The 27107-nt window shown below is 36.0% G+C and overlaps 1 protein-coding gene across 5 annotated transcripts in view; it reads left to right on the forward strand.

Moving 5' to 3' along the window:
• The window catches only part of TRMT1L (tRNA methyltransferase 1 like), a 40739-nt gene that overhangs the window by 9531 nt on the left and 4101 nt on the right, over positions 1-27107 (forward strand). For 3 of the 5 annotated variants that reach the window (XM_043568886.1, XM_043568889.1, XM_043568887.1), the window contains exons 4-11: positions 508-572; positions 2283-2412; positions 4439-4562; positions 5037-5116; positions 8514-8763; positions 9158-9370; positions 11033-11223; positions 25012-25090. In XM_043568886.1, coding sequence (XP_043424821.1) covers positions 508-572; positions 2283-2412; positions 4439-4562; positions 5037-5116; positions 8514-8763; positions 9158-9370; positions 11033-11223; positions 25012-25090 — 1132 coding nt within the window. The remainder of the gene's footprint in view (positions 1-507; positions 573-2282; positions 2413-4438; positions 4563-5036; positions 5117-8513; positions 8764-9157; positions 9371-11032; positions 11224-25011; positions 25091-27107) is intronic. The other 2 variants (XM_043568888.1, XM_043568890.1) reach the window with 2 other exon arrangements.

The raw sequence follows: 27107 nt of genomic DNA on the forward strand, positions 1-27107 counted from the left end.
AGTCATAAAAGGCATTAAAATTACCAAGGAAACGAGGGAAAACAGTCATGTAGCAGAGCAAGCCTACAGAAAGTCTGCGTTTTAGAGTATAACAGAGGGAAGAGGAGCTGTGAAGAAGATTAAGAAGGGTGGGAGAGAACTAAGTGCCGTATCAATGGAAGAAGAGGCTATGTAATGGCAAATGTAGCATGAGGCAAAGAAGATGAAGCCTAAGAAAAGTCAACATGACACAGAATAGATGAGAAAATTGAGTCCCAAAGAAGCTAACTAACCAAGACAATGCACAGTCTTGGCAGAACTAGAATTCAAACCTGGATCTCATACATTTGCTTTTATGCTATATCTTATATAACAAATATCTAAAACTAACAGTCTCATTCAAATAAATTACAATATTATAAATACAAGAAGAATTCCAGTTATTCTTATAAAATTTGCTAATAATTTTTAATGATAATGGACTATTTAGTGAACAGTGATATGACAACCAGCCATTCTTCACTTTAGGTTACAGGATGTGCATCTGTCACTTACCTTGTCGACCAGTGAAACCAAACATTATTGGAGAACAGGTAATCAGATGTTAGATTTATTTTTAAATTTTGCCCTCTTTAAAGAAAGCACAATTTTTACTTGCTCTAAGGCTATGGGCATATTTGGCAATGAGGTTTACTTTAAGGTCTTGTATCTGAGTGCTTTCAGATTATCCTAGCAGGAAAAATACGAACTATATGGAAAAAAGAGTTGCTGTATTGAACTTTTCATTTTATAATTTTAAATTTTAGTCCGAGAAACTGTTTTCTTATGTTCAAAAGGGAAATTGACCTATTTACTATTTTTGGAATGGAGAATTTAAATAAAAAGTAAATTTTTTCTTTTGTAATAAATTTTGATTCTGGAATAAAAGCCTTCAATTTCTGTGACTTAGTAAGTATCTTTGTGTCAATTCATATTTATCTTCTCTATACTTTTAATTTGTCAAAGGACAGTATCAAGAATCTTTCTGAAATCTTAATAATTCTTTAAAAAGTACATGTGTTCATTTTTAGCACAGATGTGAATTTTGGGGAATACAAATTACATAATATTTTTTAGTGCTGCTATCTTGAGTGAATACTAGCTTAATGAGGCCTCGTTATTAATTTTTTTTCACGTCACTAAAAAGAGTAAAGTGCTGGGGAGAAAAAACCCAAAAATTTCTTACATAGTAATTAGGACAATGCTTGGCCCATCGACCTTATCCAGGACATTTTGAATATGATAACCACAGTACCATAAGGAACTCTGCAGTGTTCTCAACTTGCTGTTTGATCCCAAATAAATAGGATCTAAGATCTTAGAAGATCTAAGAGTAAAAGTCATCAAAACTAGGAAAAAGCCAGTGGAGTAGTCTTTTTATTCTCAACTAAATTTTAAAGAAATTTTCAAGTGAGAATTTTTTACTTGGACAAATAGACTTTTAAAAAAAAGTCTTTTTTTAAGATTTAAGTAATCTCTATACCCAACGTGGGGCTCGAACTCACAACCCTGAGATTAAGAGTCGCACATTCCACCAACTGAGCCAGCCAAGTGCCCCAAGACTTATTATGTCTCTAACATTTTGTGATGTGCTGAAACTAACTGAAATTTCTAGAAATATTGAAAGCTGATTGTTAAATATGGCCATTATTAAAAATTAAATTGTATAAACTTTAAGGTGAATATATTACAAAGGTAATAATATTCAAATCTCATCATTTTCTAATTATTTTACTACATTTTTGTATTATCCACCTGCTAGCCATGTTTTCTAGTATGATATTATCTATCTCTTCCCAAATTCACATTTAGTGATAGCATATGAGTAGCTTGAAATCTGCAACAATTATAGGTTGAAATTGGCCATGATAGAGTATATATGCCACAGAAAGCAGCAAACACTATAAGTCAGGGCTTTATTTTCCTGGAGAACAATTGTTAAACATCTACCAGCACAGCGCTGCTAATGTTATACCATTTGTAAGTGCTACTTATAGAAAATAGGGTACAGTTATTTGCTGATTAGAATGAATGAACAAAACAAATTAAATTAGTGGTCTGTTATAAAGTAAGTAAAAATCATATGTAAATATAGATAAGGAAATAAAGATCCCTTCAAAGTCCCATGGTAATATTAATACTCTCTTCTCTACCATTAAACCCAAGATATGCAAACATACTTAAATTTGCAATCTTAAATAAACTTCTGTTCCATTGTTTTAGTAACTTACCTGTATATTTAAATTAAATACTCTGTTTGATAGATATCCAGTAAAATGGGCGCCCATTATCATTGTATCATTTGTTCAGCAACAATCACCAGAAGGACCGACATGCTGGGACATGTTAGGCGACATGTGAATAAAGGAGAGACGAAATCCAGGTATACTGCTGGTAAGTTGAGCAATATATTAATAGGTAAATTCTTTAAAAAAAAATTTTTTTTTTTAATGTTTATTTATTTTTGAGACAGAGAGAGACAGAGCATGAATGGGGGAGGGTCAGAGAGAGAGGGAGACACAGAATTGGAAGCAGGCTCCAGGCTCTGAGCCATCAGCCCAGAGCCTGACGCAGGGCTCAAACTCCCGAATGTGAGATCGTGACCTGAGCTGAAGTCGGACGCTCAACCGACTGAGCCACCCAGGCGCCCCAGGTAAATTCTTAAATAATGGTCCAGTTATTATTTTCAGACATCAAGTAGATAAAATATAGTGACTTCACCATTTAATTGACTACTAATCCATGACTTCACGTTTCTTTTCTTTCTGTGAGGCTCCTCATAACATTTAACTGATTGATGCCAAAGTAAATATAGGTATCTTAATGAAAGATTATAGATAACTATGTTATACTTACTGTTGAAAAACACTGGACAAAGGAAATAGAGTGATATAAAGATCATTTATTATCCTGAAGTGCTATCAGGTTATTAATAGGTTATTATTACTGAGGCAGCCCTTCTCAAAATTAAGATTAATTAAGACATCATGCCCTACGGCATCCATTGTATGTAATGAATTAACTTCTCTCCTACACATCTAAAACGGTACTATGTACCTTTTAAGAATTGAAAAAAAATAATTTTCTGTAGAGCTTAATTTTCTAATAGAATCTGGTTTGAGAAAGGCTGATCTTGTGAAATATGTCACATGCCACTTAGGTAGGCGTAGAATATATAATGCAACACTAGGAAAGGTTACGATGATTTGGCACTGTAAAAAAAGAAATATGGGGGCGGCTGGGTTGCTCAGTCAGTTGAGCATCTGTCTCTTGATTTTGGTTCAGGTCGTGATCCCAGGGTTGCAGGATCAAGCCCAGGGTTGATCTCTTTGCTGAGTATGTAGCCTGCTTAAGATTCTCTCTCTCTCTCTCTCTTCCTCTGCACTCTGCTGCTCTCCACTGCTAGTGCTTTCTCTGTCTCTAAAAAAAAAAAGAAGAAGAAGAAGGAAAGAGATATAGTTGCCATGTAGTTAACATTCTGATCATAATATTATCAAGAAATCCAAACATAAAGAATCTCGGTTATTTTTCCCCACACATGATATGTATGTCTCATTTCTTAAATATTTAAAATATACACACACAAATATATCAGTATTTCATTTGGGTTTATAGCTAAATGATTCTAATGTATACTAAATGTAGAATCTTTTTTTTTTTCTGTTACTTTATACCCATTTGAATGTAATTTGTGATTTAAAATTATAATCATAAGAAAGTGTTCTGAAGGGCCACCTGGGTGGCTCAATTAGTTCAGCGTCTGACTTTGGCTCAGGTCATGATCTCACGGGTTTGAGCCCCACATCGGGCTCTGTGCTGACAGCTAAGAGCCTGGAGCCTGTTTCCCATTCTGAGTCTTCCCCTCTTTCTGTCCCTCCCTGCTTGTGCTCTGTGTGTATCTCTCTCTCAAAAATAAATAAACATTAAAAAAAAAGTTCTGAAATCTAGCATGCTCAGGAAGTATAGTGATTCTTAGTCATCCATGATAGCTAATGGAATTAAACCATACAGAGATACTAATTTTATAACAGTTATACCACAGTAAGATATGTTTAACAGCCAACCTATGTAAATGCAGCATAGTAGTTTGATGAATAATAAACGTATTTTAGAATTTTTATAATGGTTTTATGTTAGGTTAATTGTTCTTAACTAGGTTTCATAATATAGATGTATTATGTTCTAGGCAGATAAGATTTTAACTTAAACTTTAATTGCCCAAATACTTAATTGAATGCTACTCTTTCCTATAGACAGTACTGAACAGATAGATCAGTTTAGGGTTTTTCTTCTTTGATATCTGCCCGGTTGATTACATTAACAAAGTATTATAAAGGAAAGTTATTTCTTTTAATGTATATTGTTTTAGATACTTAGAATTACTTTGTATTTCACTGGAAATCTTTGTTTTTCATCTTAGCTTCTGCTGCTAAACCACCTAATGAAATTTTGAAAGAGGCAGACACAGATGTACAAGTTTGTCCTAACTATTCTATACCTCAAAAAACAGATTCCTATTTTAATCCCAAAATGAAACTAAATCGGTAAGATGAATTGAAAAAAGGGTTATGGGATGTTTCAAATGATTACAAATGTGACCTTCTTTTTATGTTCTAATATATTGAAATTTAAAACTGGGTACAGAATGAAAATCATCTGTTTTAGTATTTTTCAGAATGATTGTTTTCTTTTTTTCCTACCAAACTAATTTCTTTCTCAGTAAAATAGGCCTGCCTTTATATAATTAATGAACAGGCTGGTGCTTTAGTGGGCAAGTTTTATTTATGAAACCATTATTCATGGTGAATGCTTGTTTATAGAACCCAGTTAGATTGATAGTTTAATTTCACACATGTTTAGTTCTTGTACTACTAGGTAAAGAATATGTTACTACGTCTTCTTTCAAAATAGTTTGTATAGTAAATAGGAACCCTAATTCTTACTATTCTTAAATAAAATCTAGAGTGATGAAGCCATGATGCAGTAAGATTATTTCAGATTATTATACTTTTTTCTAGACAGTTAATATTTTGTACATTGGCTGCTTTGGCCAAGGAACGAAAACCTTTGGAATGTCTAGATGCCTTTGGAGCCACTGGTAAGTAATGAAGCTTTTTTTGGATCCCACTTTAATTATCAGATTTATGCAGTATCTTTTCTTGGAAAATTTATATGGATATTGTATCTAGCAGAATATTTTTACATAAAAAGTAAAGACCCAAGGTAAATGTTTTTATTGTGGAAAAATTTCAAATGTATACAAAAATAGAGTATAATGAATGAATCCCTGTGTATCTGTCACTCACTTCAAAAATTATCAACTTATGCTTATTCGTGTATATGTATCTCATGCACTTACCCTTATACCTCCTCCACCATCTTTCATCCCTATTACTTTGAAACAGATTACAAATAGGTCATTTTATCTGTAAATATTTCAGTTGGATCTCTAAAAGATAAGGACTTTACAAAAATAAAACCTTGATACCATTATCACACATTGATATCATCAAATGTTTAGCTATGCTAAACATAGCTAAAGCTAGGCTCTCACAGTTTCTTAAAAAATCAAGTAGGAATTCAGATGAAGACTATGCATTTTCATTGTTTGAGATATCTAAGTGTCCTTTTGCTCTGTATTCATTTCCATCATTTTGTTTGCGTGTGTGATGATTATTTGTTGACATACAGCTTGTCTATATGTCTATTGTCTTTTCCAGAGTCTAGATTTTTGCTGATGGTATCTTCATAGCTCATAAAACCTGTTTCTTTATCTCTAGTATTTCTGTATACTGGTAGTTATCTCCAGTATTTCTGTATATTGGTAGTTGAATCTTCAGGTTTGATCAGATTCAAATAGGATTTTTTTTTTTTCAAGAATACTTGTTTACTGCAATTAGGAAGTATTTGATGTTTGGTTGTCTCTCTTTTTTTGTGATGTGATAAATTGCCTAGTCATTAGGCAGTGGGGTAAGGTGAAATTTTAAAGACTGAGAACATTTTCCTAAAAGAACTTAACAGTAAAGAAACAATCATGGAAGAGTAGAAAATTTCTAAGAAGCCACCTGTACCTAATCCAAGTCTTTCTTTTTAAAGGTTAGAGGAGTATATTCTTGGGAAGTTTGTAATAAAAGGATGAAAGCGTGAGTTAGCTCTCCTTTTCAAGTTCCTCTTCACAGGAAAAGTAGTGGTTAAAAGCAATTGAATATCTTGCATAATCTGATCCCAACCTACTTTTCCAAATTTAGTTTTCAGCATTTTCCCTTGTACATAACCCTTTACTTTTTTCTTTTTCTTTTCTTTTTTTTTCCTTTCTTTTTTTTTTTTTTACATTTTATCTATTTCACTCATCCCCTTACCCAGCTCCCTTCTGGTGACTACCAATTTGTTCTCTGTATTTAACAGTCTGCTGTTTTGTTTGTCTCTTTTTTTCCCTTTGTTTGTTTTGTTTCTTAAATTCCACGTATGAGTGAAATCTTGGTATTTATCTTTGCCTGTCTGTTTCACTTAGCATTGTACTAAGTCCATCTGTGTTGTTGCAGATGGCAATATTTCATTCTTTTTTATGGTTGAAAGGTATTCCATTGTATATATACCCCATTTTTATTCTATCAGTGGATACTTGGGTTGCTTTTATATCTTAACTATTATAAAAAATGCCGCAGTAAACATAGGGATGCATGCATATATTTTTTTGAATGTGTTTACATTTTCTTTGGGTAAATAGTCAGTAGTGGAATTACTGGCTCATGTAGTAATTCTGTTATTTTTTTGAAGAATTTCCATACTGTTTCCCACAGTGACTGCAGCAATTTACATTTCCACCCACAGTGCATGAGGGTTTCTTTTCCTCTGCACCCTCACCAACACTTATCTTGATTTTTTTTTATTCTAGCCATTCTTACAGGTGTAAGGGTGATACTTCATTTTTATTTGCCTTTTACTCATGATTAGTGATGTTGAGCATGTTTTGATGTGTCTCTTGGCCATTTGTGTGTCTTCTTTGGACTCTTGACCACCTTCACCCAATTCTTCCACCCTCTGCCCCCAACTCTGGCAACCACAAATCTGATCTCTGTTTCTATGAGTTTGGTATTTTTAGATTCCACATATAAGTGAAATCATACAATGTTTGTTTTTCTCTCTTTCACTTAACATAGCGCCCCCACAGTTCATCCATGGTATCACAAAAGACAGGATTTCCTTCTTTTTTATGGCCAAATAGTATTTTATTGTGGGTGTATATGTGTGTGTGTGTATCACATTTTCTTTATCCATCAATGGACACAGGTTGTTTCCATGTCTTGGCTATTGTAAATAATGCTGAAATGAACTACTCCTTTTTTCACCTGAAATCATTAAAGCTAATGTTTGGGGAAGATCTTTTCAGTCCTTTCTTTTAATGTTCCTTTGTAAATTTATATCCGTTCATAGCAGTTAGTCTGCATGCTTCCCCATCTCTAAAATGTGAATATCAGAACTTATTTCACAAGCTTGTTATGAGAATATGAAAATTTTTGTAAAGACCATAGTGCATAGTAGATGTTAAATATTTACATTTATGAGGCACATGTATGGAAAAGCTGGTCTATACTTTTAGTACATGGGGGTTTTCTAATCCACAGTGGCTGGGCCCATGTCTCCATCTCCTTTGTAATGAATGTCCCCTCTGACTCTAATCCAGTAGGTATAGAGAGCCTATGAGAAGAGGCTTTCTTGGTCTGAATTCTTGATCTTTGCTTACATATACAAAGTTGTTCTCTTCAATTCACATTGATGCTATTGTGCAGTTTTGGAAAAATATTGGTCCAGTAAAGTTGTTTTCATATTTTGGTGCATTAGGTAAACTTTAGCAGTGGGAGGAGTTCCAACTTCCCACCCACCAAGCAGAGTAACTCCACTCTTACATTGTATGTTGGCTTTCTCTGTAAGATTTAGTTTGAAAAAAGCATTCCATTATAAGAAATTTAAAAAAAAAAACCTATTCCCCATAATAAAGAACAAACAAAAATTTTATTTGAATCTGGATTATAGAAAAGTTTTGGAAGAATTATTAATGGAAATCTGCTCAACACATTTTTTGTGTGTGGTTACTTTTCTTCAGAGGCTTTGTAGTGAGTAAGTAGAAAAAGTTATGTATGAAAATACTAAGATTTTGAAACGTGTTTTTGTTTTTATAAAAGAGTATATACTTTATTATTATATAGTGTTTTTATTCTTTAATTAATTTAAAAAATTCATTTTCTGGGGCGCTTGGGTGGCTCATTCAGTTAAGCATCTGACTTCAACTCGGGTCATGATCTCATGGTTTGTGGGTTCGAGCCCCGTGTTGGGTTCTGTGCTAATAGCTCAGAGCCTGGAGCCTGCTTTGGATTCTGTGTGTCCCTTTCTCTCTGCCCCTCCCCCACTCGCACTCTGTCTCTCTCTCTCTCAAAAATGAATAAATGTTAAAAAAAATTTTTTTTTAATTCACTTTCCTTCAAATTTTTCCTAAGGGATAATGGGATTACAATGGGCAAAACATCTCGGAAATGCAGTTAAGGTTACAATTAATGACTTGAATGAGAACTCTGTGACACTGATTCAGGAAAATTGCCATTTAAACAAGTTGAAAGTGGTGGTAGACAGTAAGGAAAAGGAAGAGAGTGATGATATTCTTGAAGAAGGAGAAGAAAATCTTGGTAACATTAAGGTGACCAAAATGGATGCCAATGTACTAATGCATTTGAGATCCTTTGATTTCATGTAAGTGAAAAACTTTGCTGTGTCACTTTCTAAACTGGCCTGGATTGGGGGGGGGGGGGGTGTTGGAGGGGTTAAAAATTAAGATGGTTGTTGTTTATTTGAATTAATACAGTTTTTTTTACCATTGGCCTAAGGAAAGCAGTAGGAACATTTTCTAGCATTTGAAATAAAATTCCTAAGCATGACAGTTTTTCTCTAAAACTGATTGATTTTTATATGTCTAACATATCATATGGTCTTTTTCTTACATAATTTAAAAACAGAATTATATGTTTAAGATAGATTTGTAAAATACTTTTGAATCCGTGGAATTTTATCATTAGACATAATGACAATGGTACCATTTTGATTACTAGTATGATTTTAAATATGTCTGTATTCTTTCTGATTTTAGACACCTAGACCCTTTTGGAACATCGGTGAACTATCTAGATTCTGCATTCAGAAATATAAGAAACCTTGGCATAGTGTCTGTGACTTCTACAGATATCAGTTCTTTATATGCCAAGGCACAACATGTTGCCCGGCGTCACTATGGCTGTAATATTGTCCGAACTGAGTATTACAAGGAACTAGCAGCCAGAATTGTTGTAGCTGCAGTGGCAAGGTACCAGACTGACAGCAATGTGCCTAGTATGTTTGGCTGTGTGATAGAGCTACTATTACAAAAAGTGCCAGTTGCATTTTTCAAAAAATTCACAGGGTACAAATTCTGTATTCATGTCTGTGATCTTGATTTGTTTGGTAATCTTATGTCGTATCTGTTACAATTTGATTTAAAAACTTTTGTGTCTAGAATAGTTTACTCTCCAATTAAAAATTTTATTAAAGTAAGTAGTAATAAAGAAGAGATAAGAATGAAAGTTAACTTCAAATCAGTTATTTTAATAACGTAGGGTAGGTGGGGATACCACCGTGAAAAGAAAAAGCAAAGGTTGTTTTTAGATTTAGAAAAAAATCACTGTTTTATGTCCATTTCATCTCTTTACATAGTTTGAAAAAAATGATGGCTTATATGGGCGCCTGGCTGGCTCATTTGACAAAGCATGTAACTCGTGATCTTGAGGTCATGGATTCAAGCCCCACATTGGGTGTAGAGATTACTGAAAAAATAATAATAATAAACATAAATTTTAGAAATGATGGCTTATATACTTGATTCTGCAAAGTGATCTCACCCACAAAACGAAGTTCTTTTTTCATCAGGATTTCTAAAGAAAGCAAGGAAGATTTCTTTGAGCACCAGTTTTATTCAAAAAATTATGCTAGAAGAAGAATATAATAATATAATATAAATTGACACTGAGAACATAGCTAATGCATGATCAGCCAGCTTGTTCACTAGCCTCAACACTAGCTTTCACAGCAGTTAAATTGAAATTCCTACCTTAGCATAATACAGATTATTAAACTTCATAGACCTTTGGAGTTATTCCTAATTAGCTGATAACTCTGATATTCAGTTTGTATACCTACCGAGGACCTAGTATATGTGCTTAAAAATGTTTATAATGTAACATCAACAAGTTGAAATTAATACATATGAAATAAGTTTAGTACATATAATTGCAAAGGGAAAACTACATAAATGATGTATCAGTTAGAATTTAACCCAAAAGTCTATAAAGTTAACAGTGTCAGAAACTTTGCCTATTCTTTTTCACTTAACATTCAGCATCTGGTATACTATCCTGCAGGTAGTACTCAATCATATTGTTTAGAAGAAGCTTTATAGAAAAAAAATAGATAAAAAGAAAGGGTGGTGGTGATGACAAGAAACAAATTGACACTGAAAATCAGAGAACGTAGTCTTTTTTTTTTTAGATGTTTATTTTTGGGAGAGCATGAGCAGGGGAGGGGCAGAAAGAGGGGGACAGAGGATCCTAAGTGGGCTGCTAACAGCACAGAGCCCAGTGTGGGACTCAAACTCACAAATGGTGAGATCATGACCTAAGCTGAAGTCAGACGCTTAACCAACTGAGCCACCCAGGCACCCTGAGAATCTAGTCTTATTGACTAGTCTTATTGACTTATTTCCATAATGGAAAATGTCTAGTCACTAAAGATTCTGTCAAGCATCCTTTATTTCCTGTGTTTCAATTTGTGTAAAGGTTATACTAATGATCTTTTAAAAACACTGCCACTAAGAATTGAATTTTCTGTATTTTCCCATAATCCATCCATAGTTTACTGTCCAATTAATATTGTCAATATAAAAATGCCAAAGAAACATGATGAGCCCCCGAAATAACTTAAAAATTTTTTGCAGAGCTGCAGCCCGATGTAACAAAGGCATTGAAGTACTGTTTGCAGTGGCTTTGGAACATTTTGTGTTGGTTGTTGTGCGAGTTTTGAGGGGGCCTACTTCTGCAGATGAAACAGCCAAGAAGATTCAGTACCTGATCCATTGTCAGTGGTGTGAAGAGAGAATTTTTCAGAAGGATGGTAATATGGTAGAAGGTAAATTCAAGCTTCTCTTGACTGTATATCGTGTTTATATACAAGCCTCCAATGAATAAGTTTTTATCACATCCCTAATTATACATGTTGTTGTCCTTTGATTTTAAAGATTACAGTGCTAACTTTATTTCCTATACTGGATTTCCTTTCATCAACAGACAAGACATGCGTGTGAGTTTATTAAAGTTATTTACTCATGCTGTATTCAATTTATGCTCTCTAGCCCTGCCCTCTGTTGAAACATCTAGAAATAACTTAGATTCCACTGTCACTAATTTTAGGAACATAAGTCAGATTACCTCTTTGTCTGGGTGTTTCAAATCATTAATTTTATAAGAATAATTATCATGTTTCTGGCTGAATACAAAAACCATCAGTTATAAAATTCATTCAGTAAACACATTTACTGAGACTCTACTATATGCCAGGCATGGGGATCAAAGAAAAAGATGAGGCTTATGCTGTTTCTATTTTACTTTTCTGGGACATAGAAACAGTTGCCCATTATTTTCTGTTAGAGCCTTCACATTTTTTAAGAACTCTTTAGATATTAGAGTGTAACCCCAGTGATACGAATTGCAAATATTTTTTCTCATTTTATCACTTCTGTTGGCATCTATTTTTTAGTGTTATTTTGATTGCATTAAAGAGGATAGATATCATTGTGGTTTTCAAGGTTCCTAATAACTTCGTATGCTTTTCATTTGCACAAGTACTTTTGCTACAGTGTTAATTGATAGTGAGAATGGAAGGCATCCCATCATTGTTCCTTTAGTTCTCTGTGGTGCTTTCTGATTCAAGCATGAGATACCTGTCATTTATCATGTCAAGAAAATATCTTTCATTTCCAGTTTTACTGTATTTTAGCAAGATGTTGAATTTTGTCATGTATGTCAGCATCTGTGGAGATGATTGTGTGGTATTTCTCCTTAGGTCTACTGATTTGAGTAATCATAATAAAATTTCCCAATATTGAACAATTCTGACTTTATAAAATAAACTACTCTGCCAGGAAGTATTTTCTTAAGATGGATTCTGTTTGCAGGGCACTTGGGTGGCTCGGTCGGTGAAGCGTTGGGCTCTGCACTGACAGCATGGGACCTGCTGTAGGTTCGTTGTCTCCCTCTCTCGCTGCCCCTCCTCTGTTCGCACTCTCTCTCAAAAGCTAATATATAAACAGGAAAAAAAAAAAAGATGGATTCTATTTGCTAATTTTTTTTAAGTTTTTTTTTTTTTTTAAATTTTTTTTTTTCAACGTTTATTTATTTTTGGGACAGAGAGAGACAGAGCATGAACGGGGGAGGGGCAGAGAGAGAGGAAGACACAGAATCGGAAACAGGCTCCAGGCTCTGAGCCATCAGCCCAGAGCCTGAGGCGGGGCTCGAACTCCCGGACCGCGAGATCGTGACCTGGCTGAAGTCGGACGCTTAACCGACTGCGCCACCCAGGCGCCCCAGTTTTTTTTTTTTAAGTTTTTAAATTTATTTTGAGAGAGAGGGTAAGAGAGAGCAGGGGAGGGAGAGAGAGAGAATACCAAGAGGCTCCATGCTGTCAGTGCAGAGCCCCATGTAGGGCTAGAACTCACGAACTGTGAGATCATAACCTGAGCTGAGATCAAGAGTTGGATGCTTAACCGACTGAGCCACCCAGGGCTCCCAATTTGCTAATTTTTAAAATTTTGTTTTAATATTCATAAATGAGATGGTATATAGTTTTCCTTTTTAGTAGTAATTTTGGTTGGGCTTTGGAGTCTGTTTAAAAGGAATTTGGAACTTTGCCCTGTTTTTCAGTGGTTGGGAACAGTTTTAGCTTTAGCTTTTCGAAATTATTTACATAGAGTTGAGCCAAGTGGTATTCATTGGTTCCTTTTAATTTTCTTGGTTTCTGTGGTTATATTCTTGTTTTTTTTAATTTTTAGTAGCTGTCCTTTGCTTATGCTTTTGAACTTTTATCTACACTAGTTGTTGTTTTTTTAATCAAACATTTTAAAGGATTTTTGACTTAATAATTTACTGTAAAGAAATTGGATTTATTTTTGCATTTTGCTTGCAATCATATAGACCTTGCAGAGTGTAAATGAGTCTTTCAAAGAAGTCAGTTCACTCAGAATTTTCTATAATTTTATCAACTTGTAATACATTGTTTCAAAAGTCAACTAGTTTCATAAGTCTTAATAAAATAATGACCCCTGCCATACTCCCTAAAGTTACCAGCTAAAATATCAGAGCTATTTCTTCTAATGTTTGCATCCCTATTTCTAAATGGCATGTTTATAGTACCTGTAACTTCTTTCCATGGAAGAATATTCAGCTTCTTAAACCAACCTAGTCACGTGCGTGTATCTCCCTTCTCCAGTGTTGGCTAAATCAGTATTCAGTGTTTATATTTTTATAAATATAAAACTATTGTTTACAAGTTGTATTAGTTATCTGTTGCTATGTAACAAATTAGTCCAACATTTAGTGGCTTAAAACAACATTTATTGTCTCATAGTTTCTCTGAGTTAAGAATCTGGGCATGGCTTAGCTTGGGTCCACTAGCTCAGGGTCTCCAGGCTGCAATTAAGGTGTTTGCCAAGGCTGCAATCAAAGCCTGACTGGGTTAGGATCTGCCTACAAGCTTATTCACATAGTTACTCCCTGGATTCAGATCCTTGTAAGTTGTTAGACTGAAGACCTCAGCACCTTGCTTGCTGCTCAGTGACTTCCCCAGTTCCTAATCATACATTCCTCTTTATCTAGTTTCTCATGGCAGCTTGCTTCATCAGAATGATCCAGCAAGAACCAGAGAGAGCGTGAGAAAAAGCAAGACAGAAGTCATGATATTTTGTAACCTAGTCTAATAATATCCATCATTTTTGCCATATTTTAGTAATTAGAAATGAGCTCTAGATGTAGTGATCTCACACTTAAGAAGGGGAACTACACAAGGGTATGAAAACCAGGAGACAAGGTCATTTGCTATCTTAGAAGTCTTCTCCAACACAGATGAACCAGTTAATATGCTGTAATAATGTTCTCTTTTGTAAATGCAACTCTTGGATAACTCTGGAATTAATCATTAGCTGTTTTTGTTCCTTTTTTTGTGTATGTGCACTTTTCATAATCCATTCCTAAACCCTTTGCTACAGTTTCACAGCTTCTTCCTGTGTGGGTAGGTGCATCAGGCTATCTTCAGTCCCAGTGTCACCTCCCTGGAGACAGTGCTCCCACTCTCCTCTGGGTGCTTTGTTTTGCAAGTCCGCTGAAAGGTGTCGTCCTGGGGCTTCCTTTTAACCAGCGTCTCGGAGATGTTCTTTGGCTTTCTCCTTCTGATGAGTCTCCTATATCTTGGCTCTTGTGTATTTTTCCACTATCCTTGTTTATTATCTCATTTTGAATGAACACTTTGTAGCTTCCTGAGAAGAATCACGTAGCCAAGTATAGAATTGTAGGTTATAAATTGTTTTTCTTCAGAATGCGTAAGGTATTATTGTATTCATTGTCTTCTAGCCTCCAATATTGAGAAGTCTGCTATTGTTCTTATATCTAGCCCTTTGTGTGTTTTTCTCTGTGAATGCTCTTAAAACATCCTTTGTGGGGTGCCTGGGTGGCTCAGTCGGTTAAGCGTCCGACTTCAGCTCAGGTCACGATCTCGCGGTCCGTGAGTTCGAGCCCTGCGTCGGGCTCTGGGCTGATGGCTCAGAGCCTGGAGCCTGTTTCCGATTCTGTGTCTCCCTCTCTCTCTGCCCCTCCCCCGTTCATGCTCTCTCTCTGTCTCAAAAATAAATAAACGTTAAAAAAAAAATTTTTTTTAAACATCCTTTGTTTACCCAGTATTCTAAAATAATTTTGTAATATGTGTATTAATTCATCTTTTTAAATTTATTGTGCCTGGATAATCTGTGAGCCCCTTAAGGAACTTGAGTTCTTTAGTTCTGGGAAATTATTTTTAATTTTAATTCTGGTGTAGTTAACACACAGTACTATATTAGTTTCAGGTGTACAATAGCATGATTTATCAGTTCCATACATTACTAAGTGCTCACTAAGACAAGTGCACTCCTAATCTTCACCTATTTCACACATCCTCCTCAACCCACTTTCCCTCCGGTAAACCATCTTTTCTGTATAGCTAAGAATCTGTTTTTTTGATTTCTCATTTTTTTTCCTCCCTTTGTTTGTTGTTTCTTAAATTCCACATATGAGTGAAATCATGTGATATTTGTCTTTCTCTGGCTTATTTCACTTAGTATTGTACTCTGTAAACCCATATATGTTGGAAATAGTGAGACTTTATTCTTTTTAATGGCTGGATAATATTCCATTTGTGTGTGTGTGTGTGTGTACACCATATCTTCTTTACCCACTTATCTATCAGTGGACACTTGGGCTGCTTCCATAGTTTGGTTGTTGTAAATAATTCTACAGTAAACATAAGGATGCATATATCTTTTTGAATTAGCGTTTTCATATTCTTTGGGTAAGTACCCAGTGCTGCAATTACTAGATCATAGAGTGATTGTAGGATAGTTCTATTCTTAATTTTTTGACAAACTTCTATACTGACTTTTTATTTTTAATTTTTTTTAATGTTTCTTTATTTTTGAGAGAGAGAGAGACAGAGCATGAGCGGGCAGGGATAGAGAGAGAGGAAGACACAGAATCCAAAGCAGGCTCTAGGCTCTGAGCTCTCAGTACAGAGCCCGACATGGGCTTGAAACCACGAACCAGGAGATCATGACCTGAGCCAAAGTCGGATGCTTAACCAACCGAGCCTCTCAGGCGCCCTTTCTATACTGTCTTCTACAGTGGCTGCACCAGTTTGCATTACCACCAACAGTGCACAAAGGTTCCTTTTTCTCCACATCTTTGCCCACACTTGTTGTTTCTTGAGTTTCTTTTCTTTTTTTTTTTTTTTTTGTTTCTTTATTTTTGAGAGAGAGAGAGCAGGGGAGGGGCAGAGAGAAGAGGGAGACACAGAATCCAAAATAGGCTCTAGGCTGTCAGCACAGAGCCTGACGCAGGACCCAAACCCACAAACCGTGAGGTCATGACGTGAACTGAAGTCTGATGCTTAACGGACTGAGATACCAGGGTGCCCTTCTTGAGTTTTTGATTTTAGCCATTCTGATGGGTGTGAGGTGATATCTCATTGTAGTTTTGATTTGCATTTCCCTGAGTGATGTTGAACATCTTTTCATGTGTTGGCCATCTGTATGTCTTCTTTAGATAAATGTTTGTTCAAGTCTTCTGCTCATTTTTAATTGAGTTATTTGGATTTTTTTGGTATTGAGTTGTGTAAATTCTTCATATATTTTGGATACTAACCCTTTATCATATATGTCATTTGTAAATATCTTCTGCCATTCCTTAGGTTACCTTTTAGTTTTGTTGGTTGTTTCCCTCAGTGTGCAGGTTTTTATTTTGATGTAGTCCCAATAGTTTATTTTTGTATTTGTTTCCCTTGTCTCAGGAGACATATTTAGAAGGATGTTGTTATGACCAGTGTCAGAGAAATTACTGCCTCTGTTTTCTTCTAGGATTTTTATGGTTTCGAGTCTCACATTTAGGTCCTTAATTCACTCTGAGTTTATTTTTATGTATGATATAAGAAGGTAGGCCACTTTCATTCTTTCCCATGTAGCTATCCAGTTTTCCCAACATCATTTGTTGAAGAGACTGTTTTTCCATTGCATATTCTTGCCTCCTTTGTTAAAAATTAATTTACCTTATATTTGTGGGTGTTTTTTTTTTGGGCTTTCTATTCTGTTCCATTGATCTCTGTGTCTTTTTTTTTTTTTCCAATACCATACTGTTTTGATTACTACAGCTTTGTAATATAACTTGAAATCTGGAATTGTGATAACTCTAATTTTGTTTTTCTTTTTCAAGATTGCTTTGGCTACTCAGGGTCTTTTGTGGTTCCATGCAAATTTTAGGATTGTTTATTATAGTTCTGTGGAAAATGTTGTTGGTATTTTGATAGGGAGTCATATTTAAAAAAAATTTTTTTAAAGTTTATTTATTTGAGAAAGAGAGAGAGAGAGAGAGAGAGGACAAGAGAGAGCACAGGAGGGGCAGAGAGAGAGGGAGAGAGAGAGAGAATCCCAAGCAGGCTCCACACTGTTGGTGCAGAACCCCACATGGGGCTTGATGTCAAAAACCATGAGTTCGTGACCTGAGCCAAAATCAAGAGTCAGACATTTTTTTTTTTTTTTAATTTTTTTTTTTCAACGTTTATTTATTTTTGGGACAGAGAGAGACAGAGCATGAACGGGGGAGGGGCAGAAAGAGAGGGAGACACAGAATCGGAAACAGGCTCCAGGCTCCGAGCCATCAGCCCAGAGCCCGACGCGGGGCCCGAACTCACGGACCTTGAGATCGTGACCTGGCTGAAGTCGGACGCCCAACCGACTACGCCACCCAGGCGCCCCTCAAGAGTCAGACATTTTAACCAACTGAGCCACCCAGAAGCCCTCATAGGGATCACATTTAATCCGTAGATTGCTTTGGGTAATATGGTCATTTTAACAATATTTGTTCTTGCAATCCATGAGCATGGATTTCCGTTTCTTTGTGTCATCTTCAGTTTCTTTCATCAGTGTTTTATATTTTTCAGAGAACAAGTCTTTAACTTCTTTGGTTAAGTTTATTCTTAGGTATTTTGTGATTTTTTTTTTTGTACAGTTGTAAATGGGATTGTTATCTTAATTTCTCTTTCTGCTACTTAAATAAGTGTATAGAAATGCAGTGGATTTATGTACATTCATTTTATATCCCACAACATTACTGAATTCATTTACCAAGTTCTAGCGGTTTTTTTGGTATAATTTTTTGGGGTTTTTTGTATATAGTATCATGTCATCTGGAAACAATGAAAGTTTTACTTCTTCCTTACCAATCTGGATGCCTTTTGTTTCTTTTTGTTGTCTGATTGCTGTGGCTAAAGCTTCCAGTATTATGTTGAATGAAACTGGCAAGAGCAGACATGCTTGTCTTCTTGACCTTAGGGAGAAAGCTCTCAGTTTTTCCCCACTGAGTATGATGTTAGCTGTGAGTTTTTCATATAAAGCCTTTATGTTTCCTCTAAACCTACTTTGTTGAGGGGTTTTGTTTTGTTTTGTTGTTTTAGTTTATTTTGAGAGGGTGGGGGGAGGGGGAGACAGAGGATCCAGAGCGGGCTCTGTGCTGACAGCGGAGAGTCTGATGTGGAGCTTGAACTCATGAATCATGAAATCATGACCTGAGCTAAAGTCGGGGCTTAACCAACTGAGCCACCTAGGTGCCCCGAGGGTGTGTGTGTGTGTGTGTGTGTGTGTGTGTGTGTGTGTGTGTTTTAAGTTTATTTATTTTGAGAGAGACGGAGAGAGCACAGTCAGGGGAGGGGCAGAGAGAGGGAGAGAAAGAATCCCATGCAGACTCCATGCTGTCATTGCAGAGCCCAATGCAGGGCTCCATCTCATGAACCATGTGATCATGACCTGAGCTGAAATCAAGAGCCACTGACTGAGCCACACAGGTGCTGCTCCTTTCAGCACTTGAAATAGGTCATTCCACTCCCTTTTGGTCTGCAAAGTTTCTGCTGAAAAAGCCACTGATAGGTTTATGGGGTTTCCTTTGTATGTAACTTTCTTCTTTGCTCATGATACTTTAAAAATTCTCTTTATCACTGCTTTTTGCCATTTAAATTACTGTGTGTATTCATGTACCTCCTTGGGTTGATTTTGTTGGGGGATCTCTGTGCCACCTGAATCTGGATATCTTTTTTCCACAGATTAGGGAAGTTTTCCACTATTTTTTCTTCAAATAAATTTTCTGCCCCTTTTTCTCCTCTTCTTCTGGGATCCCTATGATGTGAATGCTGTTGTGCTTGATGGAGTTGCTAAGTTCCCTAAGTCTGTTCTCATTTTGCAGAATTATTTTTCTCTCATCATTTGAGCTTGATTACTTTCCATCGCTCTATTTTCCAGATTGCTAATTTGTTCCTTTGCTTACTTTAGCCATCTAGTATATTTTTTATTCCATTTATTGTGTTCTTCATATCTGATTGGTTCTTTTTTATCTCTTTGTTAAGGGTCTCACTGATGTCCTTTGCTGTTTTTTCAAGACAAGTGACTATCTTTATGATCATTATTTTTAATTCTCTTTTAAGAATATTACTTCTATCTGTTTTGTGTAGATCTCTTGCTGTGGTTTTGTCCTATCCTTTGATTTGGGACATATTCCTCTGTCTCCTTGTTTTGTCTCTGTGTCTATGTGTTAGGAAGGTCAGCTACATCTCCTGCTCTTGAAAGTAATTACCTTATGAGGAAAAGGTCCTGTAGTGCCCTGCAGTGTAATGCCCCTTTCACCAGAGCCCGGTGCTTCAGGCATGTCTTCTGTGTGTTAACACACCCTGCTGTTGTGTCCTGGCTGCTTTTCCCTTGAGTCCAGTCATCCACTGAGTCTCTATTTGCCTGTTATGGGCAGTGTTTGGTCCCCAGGATGGGGTGTGCAGTTTTAACAAGGTGCATGGCAGTCTGTTTGCAAAATGAGACCTGCAGGGACCCAGGGATGTATGGGTGGAGCGCACAATTTTAACAAGGTACATGAGGCTTCCAAAAAGCCTGTGTAGCCACTGCCACTGAAACTGAGGCCACACAAAACATATGGGTCAGGAGACCTAGTATTGCAAGGTTTGTACAAGTCTTCTAGGGGAGGGTACTTGCAGCCCTGGGACTGAGGCAGGTCCGGCTGGAGGGGTAGTGGTGTGGTGTAAGCAGGTTATGTAGTGAATGTCACTGGTTTCCACATAGCCATGTGTTTATGCTGAGGGTGGGACAGGGAGATTGTGCCTGACAGCTCTTTTGACCCTAGAGAAGTCCCTTGGCAATCCCTTCTCCTCCAGGACATGATCCAAAATGAGTAAACTACTCTCCCTCCCCATGTCCCAGGCATTTTCAAATTGCTGTTTCTACACTGAATCTCCATGGGCTTTTTTTAAGGACAGGGCTTTTTAAGGGCTCCATGCTCTCTTTAAGGGCAGGGACTCCACTTCCTGTTGCCCTCCAGGCTCTCCCAGAACCAAGTCCACTGATTTTTAAAATTCTGGGCTTTAAGTACTATTGGTTTTAAGAACTGATGAAATTCAAAGCCAAACGTTATGGTTATCTGTCTTCATTGAGTGAGCTTCCTTCCAGGTGTAATCATCTGTTCCTCTCCCCATGGCAGATGGTGACACTGTTTTGCTCCCCACTGCATTTCTGCCCTTCCTACCCTCTTCAGTGTGGTCTCTTCTCTGCCTTTAGTGGTGGAGTTTGTTTTTCCAGTCTTCAGGTCATTTTCTGGGTTATGATGTAACTGTTATCTAGTTGTAGCCATGGGACGAGGTGAGCTTAACATTCCTCTTACTCTACCATCTTCCCAGCCCTGGAATATTTCTTTTCTTCTCTCTTTTAAACATTTATTTAGTTATTTTTGAGAGAGAGAGAGAGAGAGAGAGCGAGCGAGCAAGAGAGCTCATATACTCGTGAGCAGGCGAGGGGCAGAGAGAGAATCCCAAATAGGTACCATGCTGTTAGTGCAGAGCCTGACACAGGACTTGATTCCATGAACTGTGAGATCATGACTGAGCTGAAATTAAGAGTCAGACGCTTAACTGACTGAGCCACCCAGGCGACTCTTTTCTGTTCTCTTTTCTTTCTTTTTCTTTTCATAGGTGAGGTCCTTCCTTTCGAACTTACATTTTTTCCAACTTTATCCAGATACAGTTAACAAAAGCTGTGTCACTTTAAGATATACAATGTGTATCATTGATTTTATATATATATAGTGAACTGATTACCACAATAAGATTAGTTAACACTTTCATCACCTCACAGTTACCTTGTGTGTGTGTGATGAGAACATTTAAGATCTACTCTCTTAGCAAATTTCAGTTATATAGTATAGCATTGTTAATTACAGTCACCACACTGTACATTATTAGATCCCCAGAACTTCTTCTCTTTATAACTGAAAGTTTGCAGCCTCTTACCAACATCTCTTCATTTCCCCTGCCCCCAGGTCTTGGCAAACACCAGTCTACTCTTTTTTTTGGAGTTCAACATTTTTAGATATCACATATAAATGAGATCATAAAGTATTTGATTTCTTTCAGCATAATGCCCTTAAGATTCATTCACGTCACAAATTGAAGGATTTTAATCTTTTTTTGTGGCTGAATAATATTCTATTATATATGTACCACATTTTCTTTTTTTTTTAATTTACTTTTTCTTTTTTGAGTATAGTTGACACACAATGCTACATTAGCTTTAGGTGTACAACTTAGTGATTTGACAAATTTATACATTATGCCACAAATATAGCTACCATCTGTTCCAGTACATCACCATTACAGTATCATTGATTGTATTCCTTATGCTGTGTCTTTTATTCCCTTGACTTATTCATTCCATAACTGGAGGCCTGGAGGCCTGTATTTCCCTTTCCCCTTCACCCATTTGGCCCAGCCTCCCATCCCCTCCCCTCTAGCAACCATCAGATTTTCTCTGTATTTATAGGTCTGACTCTGCTTTTTGTTTGTTTTTTCATTTCTAGGGCTTTTTTTAGATTCCACTTGTGAGTGGAATCATTTGTCTTTCTCAGTCTGACTTACTTCATTTAGCATAACACACTTTAGGTCCATCCAGGTTGTCTCAAATGCTACAATGTTGTCTTTTTTATGGCTGTGTAATGTTCCATTGTGTGTGGAGATATGGAGATGTACATATATCTCCATAATTTGGCTATTTGTAAATTTGGCTATTGTAAATAATGCTGCAGTAAACAGAGAGATGCATATATCCTTTCGAATTAGTGATTTTGTATTCTTTCGGTAAATACCTAGTAGTGGAATTATTGGAGCATATAGTATTTCTACTTTTAATTTGGGGGGGAACTCCCATACTGTTTTCCAGAGTGACTATACCAGTTTACTTACTATTTCTTGTCTTTTTGAGTTTAGTCATTCTGACAGGTGTAGAGTGATATTATGGTTTTGATTTGTTTCCCTGATGATTAATGATGTTGAACATCTTTTCAAGTGTCTGTTGGCCACTTGTATGTCCTCTTGGAAAAACGTCTATTCAGGTCTTCTGCCCATTTTTTATTCAGATTGGTTTTTTTCGGTGTTGAGTTGTAGAAGTTCTGTCTGTATATTGGATATTAACCCTTTATTGGATATATCATTTGTAAATATTTCTCTAATTCAGTAGGCTGAATTTTTTTGTTTGTTGTTTCCTTTGCTATGCAAAGCTTTTTATTTTGATGTAGTCCTAATAGTTTATTTTTGCTTTTGTTTTCCTTGTCTCAGGAGATGTATCTAGAAAAATGTTGCTACAGCTAATATCAGAGAAATTACTGCCTGTGCAGTCTTCTAGAAGAGATGGTTTCAGGTCTCACATTTAAGTCTTTAATCCATTTTGTGTTTATTTTTGTGTATGGTGTAAGAAGGTGGTTCAGTCTCATTCTTTTACATATAGATGTCAAGTTTTTCCAGCACCATTTTTTGAAAAGACTGTCTTTTTCCCATTGTATATTCTTGCCTCCTTTGTCATAGATTGACCATGTAATTGTGAGTTTATTTCTGGACTCTATTTTGTTCCATTGATCTATGTGTCTATTTTTGCGTTATTTTTTCTCGATAATTTTCTTCTCAAAGTCTCTTTTCTGTCTTCCAGGAAATAATTTTAGCTATATATTGGATCTTCTAGATTGATCCTCTGTTTTATTTTAATAATCCTATTCATTTCTTTGGCATTTAGTTCTCCTTTATAGCTATCCCTGATTGTTATTTTCCAACTCTTCTTTTTAAATTTTTGTCATATTTTGTCTTTTTTAAAGTTACTTCATATTTTCTTATTATTTCTTTTTTAATAGTGTCCTATTCTTATTTCACAAGAATCTTGGTTCAGCCTTATCCAAGATTAACTTCATCTTTTGGAATGAGGAAGCACAGAGCCTGGTTGTGGGTATTAGAGAAGGAAATCTAGGGGTCTTAATTGAACCCCTTCAAAATTTTTAGCTAGACCTCTTTTTTGCAGTACCAACCCTATACCCATCTTTCGAGATGATCAGTACCTTCAATTCTCAGCTCTTTCTGGAGTCCCACAACACTAGCGGGCTTGCTGTTTTGTTGGTAGCCTGTCTGCCCATTTCAGGCTTAGGCTTTAGCATTCTCTGGCCTGCTAAATCAGTTATCCCCTTGTGTACCTTATTTCCACTTCTAAAATTTTACTGACCTCTCTCATCATCTTGTTACTTTCTCCCAATTTATTTATCGTTTGGTTCGATTTTTATTCCTTTGTTCTCATTTTAATAATGCTTTAGGAGACAGCAGAGATAAAGTACACGTTTAATCCATTGCATTTAAATAGAAGTCTCCAAATATTTTTAATTCCTCATCTAGAATTGTCTTCACAGCCTATATAACAGTGACCTGGACATAACTAGTTTTCTTTCTTTATTCCTTCGTTTTTTGCTACTAGTAACTTGAAATGATAGCCCTGACCTGTCAAAGAGGGAATTTGCTATTGCTGACCTAGCACTTAGAAATCCTAGGTAAGGGGCTTGGGAAAAGACATAGGTTGCTATGATGGGAGCATTTTGTAGATGCATCAAGAAACAAACTGACTAATAATTCATGTGTGTGCTGCCGCCTGCCTGTGGTAAGTGGGTATAACTGAAAGAACTGTAAATATAAATTACCCTAATTTGGATAATACTGCCTATAGTTTTGTAGTTTAGTTATTTAATGGTTCCAGGAAAGACTTCTTGAATATATTCATATAACGTTGGAACATAGTTCTCAACAAATGTAATGTTGATGATAAGGCTTAGAGTTCAATAATACTGAAAAGTCGATCTAATAGAAACAGTGAGGGAAGAAGCCTTTAAGTAAATCTAAAATAAGATCTCGTATCTGTGCATTATGGCATTTAATTACGTTGAGTAACAGTGATGTTGGATAGCAATGGGCTATAGACCTATGGCCCTACCAAGTAATTCTGAGTTCTGAATATATCTAGAACTGATTGATCAGATCAGGCCATTCCAAGAAAGTGGATGATAACCTAGGAATGCCCTGGGGGAAGTCAGTTGGAGAGAGTCTGATTTAAAATGACTATTCTGGGACTTAAGTGAACTGAACAGTCCATAGTAAAATACTGCCCCATTTTTGGAAACTAAGAATAATGCTAGTCTTTCCCCAATTTCCTTGTGATTATAAAGTCTCACACTGTTCTTTAAACTGAATTAAGATTCTTCTAACCTATTTGGGGGGCTGAATATGAATCAAGCCTAAGGAGTAATTTGTTTTCTTTCCAAATGCAGAAGTAACTAATGAGAAATGTCTTTATTTTGATGGGATGTTGGTTACATTTATTAAAACTCAACCTTTTCACATAACACGTATAAATTTTATTGCATACAATTTATACCCCAGTTGATTTTAAATGAGTATCTTGTGGACTTCTAGACTTTCTCCTACTTAAATTGTTTCATGTAGCATAGTGACTAAACCCTAGTAGAAGTTTTGCCTCTAATAAGCCATTTGACCTGGATTTCTATGACCTCTCAAGTTTTAATTCTCTGATCTGGATAATTGAGATTTTAACACTACCTACTTCAAAGAGTTGTAAGGATTAAATTTTTTAAATGCATAAAATACTTAGCATAATACCTGGCATATAGTAGATCCTCATTATATAGTAGCTGCAAATTATTATTAACAATTACTATTTACATTGTCATTTCTCCTTTGAGTTCTCTTTTTATATTTTCACAGAAAACCCATATAGACAGCTGCCCTGTAACTGTCATGGAAGCATGCCTGGAAAGACAGCAATAGAACTTGGACCTCTATGGTATGTGCTTAAGCATAAGAATATACAGATGGTTCCTGACTTAGGATTTTTTGACTCTATAGTGGTGCAAAAGCGATACACATTCAATAGAAAGTGTATTTCAAATTTTTCATTTTAATCTTTTCCCATGCTACCAATATGCAATACGGGTCCTGTCTCATGATGCTGGCAAGTAGTATTAAGTCACAGTTCCCAGCCAGGCAAACGATCATGAGGATCAACAACCAGTACACTTAACAACCATTCAGTTTTTCCACTTTCAATATAATCAATAAATCATATGAAATAATCAACACTTTATAAAATAGACATTGTGCTGAATATTTTTTGCCCAACTGTTAAGTGTTCTGAGAATGTTTAAGGTAGTGAGGTTATGCTATGATGTTCGGGAGGTTAGTTCTAGTACATGCATTTTCAGCTTGTAATGGGTTTATCGAGACATAATTCCGTCATAGGAATTATGTTAAGGAAGGCCAGTATTCAAAATTGATTTACATATTGATTTATTATGTGTGGTAAAAGAACAAATTTAATTTTTTTTTAAGTCTAGGTAAATAATTATAATTCTTCTACCCCTGTGAACCTAAAGTGTTTTGTTTTCAGATTTTTCTATACCATTATTCTCACAAGTTTGTGACACTGCTAAGAGATGGTGAGATCAAAAAGAGCCTGGCAGATCTGCAAACTAGATCATTCATTTCTGAATTAGTAAGAATGAGGCTTTTTTCAGCTGACAGTTTGCAGAACTAGGATGTGATTATGAAATGATCACCGTAACTTCTTATAGAAGAGTCAACTGATATAAGAAGTCTTCAAGAAATTAGTTTTAAGTGAGAAGGACATGTGAACGTACATGCTTTTGTTTTAGGTAAAGCTGTTTAGATGGCACTCACCTGCAAAGATTTCCTCACTCAGAGCCATTGTTCATGTCTTTACTCTCATGCACACTCTTCCCCTTTCCCCAGATCCAGTTCAAATTGTGTCCTCTTTGAAGTTTGCGGGGTTTCACCCAAAATTTCTAAATCCCATTTTAGTAAATCTCACATCGATCATTCATTTGACACTTTAAAGTCATACATCTTTTCATATGTATTTGCTAACCAAATAGTAATAGCTGTCATTCATTGAGGATATACTTAGGATTTTCTGTGTGCTATCTCATTAATTCCCATAACAAGACTGAAAAATTTTATTTTCTATTTTGTGATGAAGAATAAGAGACTCAAAAGCAGTAATTACTCAAGATTACATAGATAGTAAGTGGTGGAGCCAGCATGTGAATTCAGGCTTATCTGACTTGGAATTTCATATTCTGTCCATTATACCGGTCATTCTCAAATTAAATGGGAAGTCGATGAGACTTACCCTTGTGCCGTTTTTTAACTGAATCACCATCACCACTGTAATTCTCCTATACCTACTCCTGTCCCACCCCACTTTACCATACACAAGGTGGATTAAGATTTACTGACAAGAATATGCATTATGAAAACTTATGTTTCACACTGTGTGCCTGTCTAGGTCCTATCTAGATTTATAGGCTTTTATAGGGTAAACACTGTCTTTTATACTTTGGTATATCTTCCACACCCGTATGTACCACAGGGCTAGTAGTCTTTCACACCTTACCTGAGGGCTCAGTAAATTCTTTGTTGATTTACTGTGAGTGAAATTTCCACAACTAATCCCACTAACTTAGAGAAATAACATGATAAAAGGTGTGGGCAAATAGAAAGTAATTTTAAATTAAACCATAAATTCTTGTGACGCCTGGGTGGCTCAGTTGGTTAAGCATCCAACTTCGGCTCAGGTCATGATCTCACGGTTCGTGAGCTCAAGCCCCTCATTGGGCTGTGCTGACAGCTCAGCGCCTGGAGCCTACCCTACTTCAGATTCTGTGTCTCCCTCTCTCTCTGCCCCTGTCCCCCTCTCAAAAGTAAACATTAAAATAAATCATAAATTCTTTAATTTCAGCATTTACTCCATCCTATAAATTAAGTTAGTTGTGATTAAATTA

This window comes from Prionailurus bengalensis, chromosome E4, assembly GCF_016509475.1.
Source record: "Prionailurus bengalensis isolate Pbe53 chromosome E4, Fcat_Pben_1.1_paternal_pri, whole genome shotgun sequence".
Classification (NCBI taxonomy): Eukaryota; Metazoa; Chordata; class Mammalia; order Carnivora; family Felidae; genus Prionailurus; species Prionailurus bengalensis.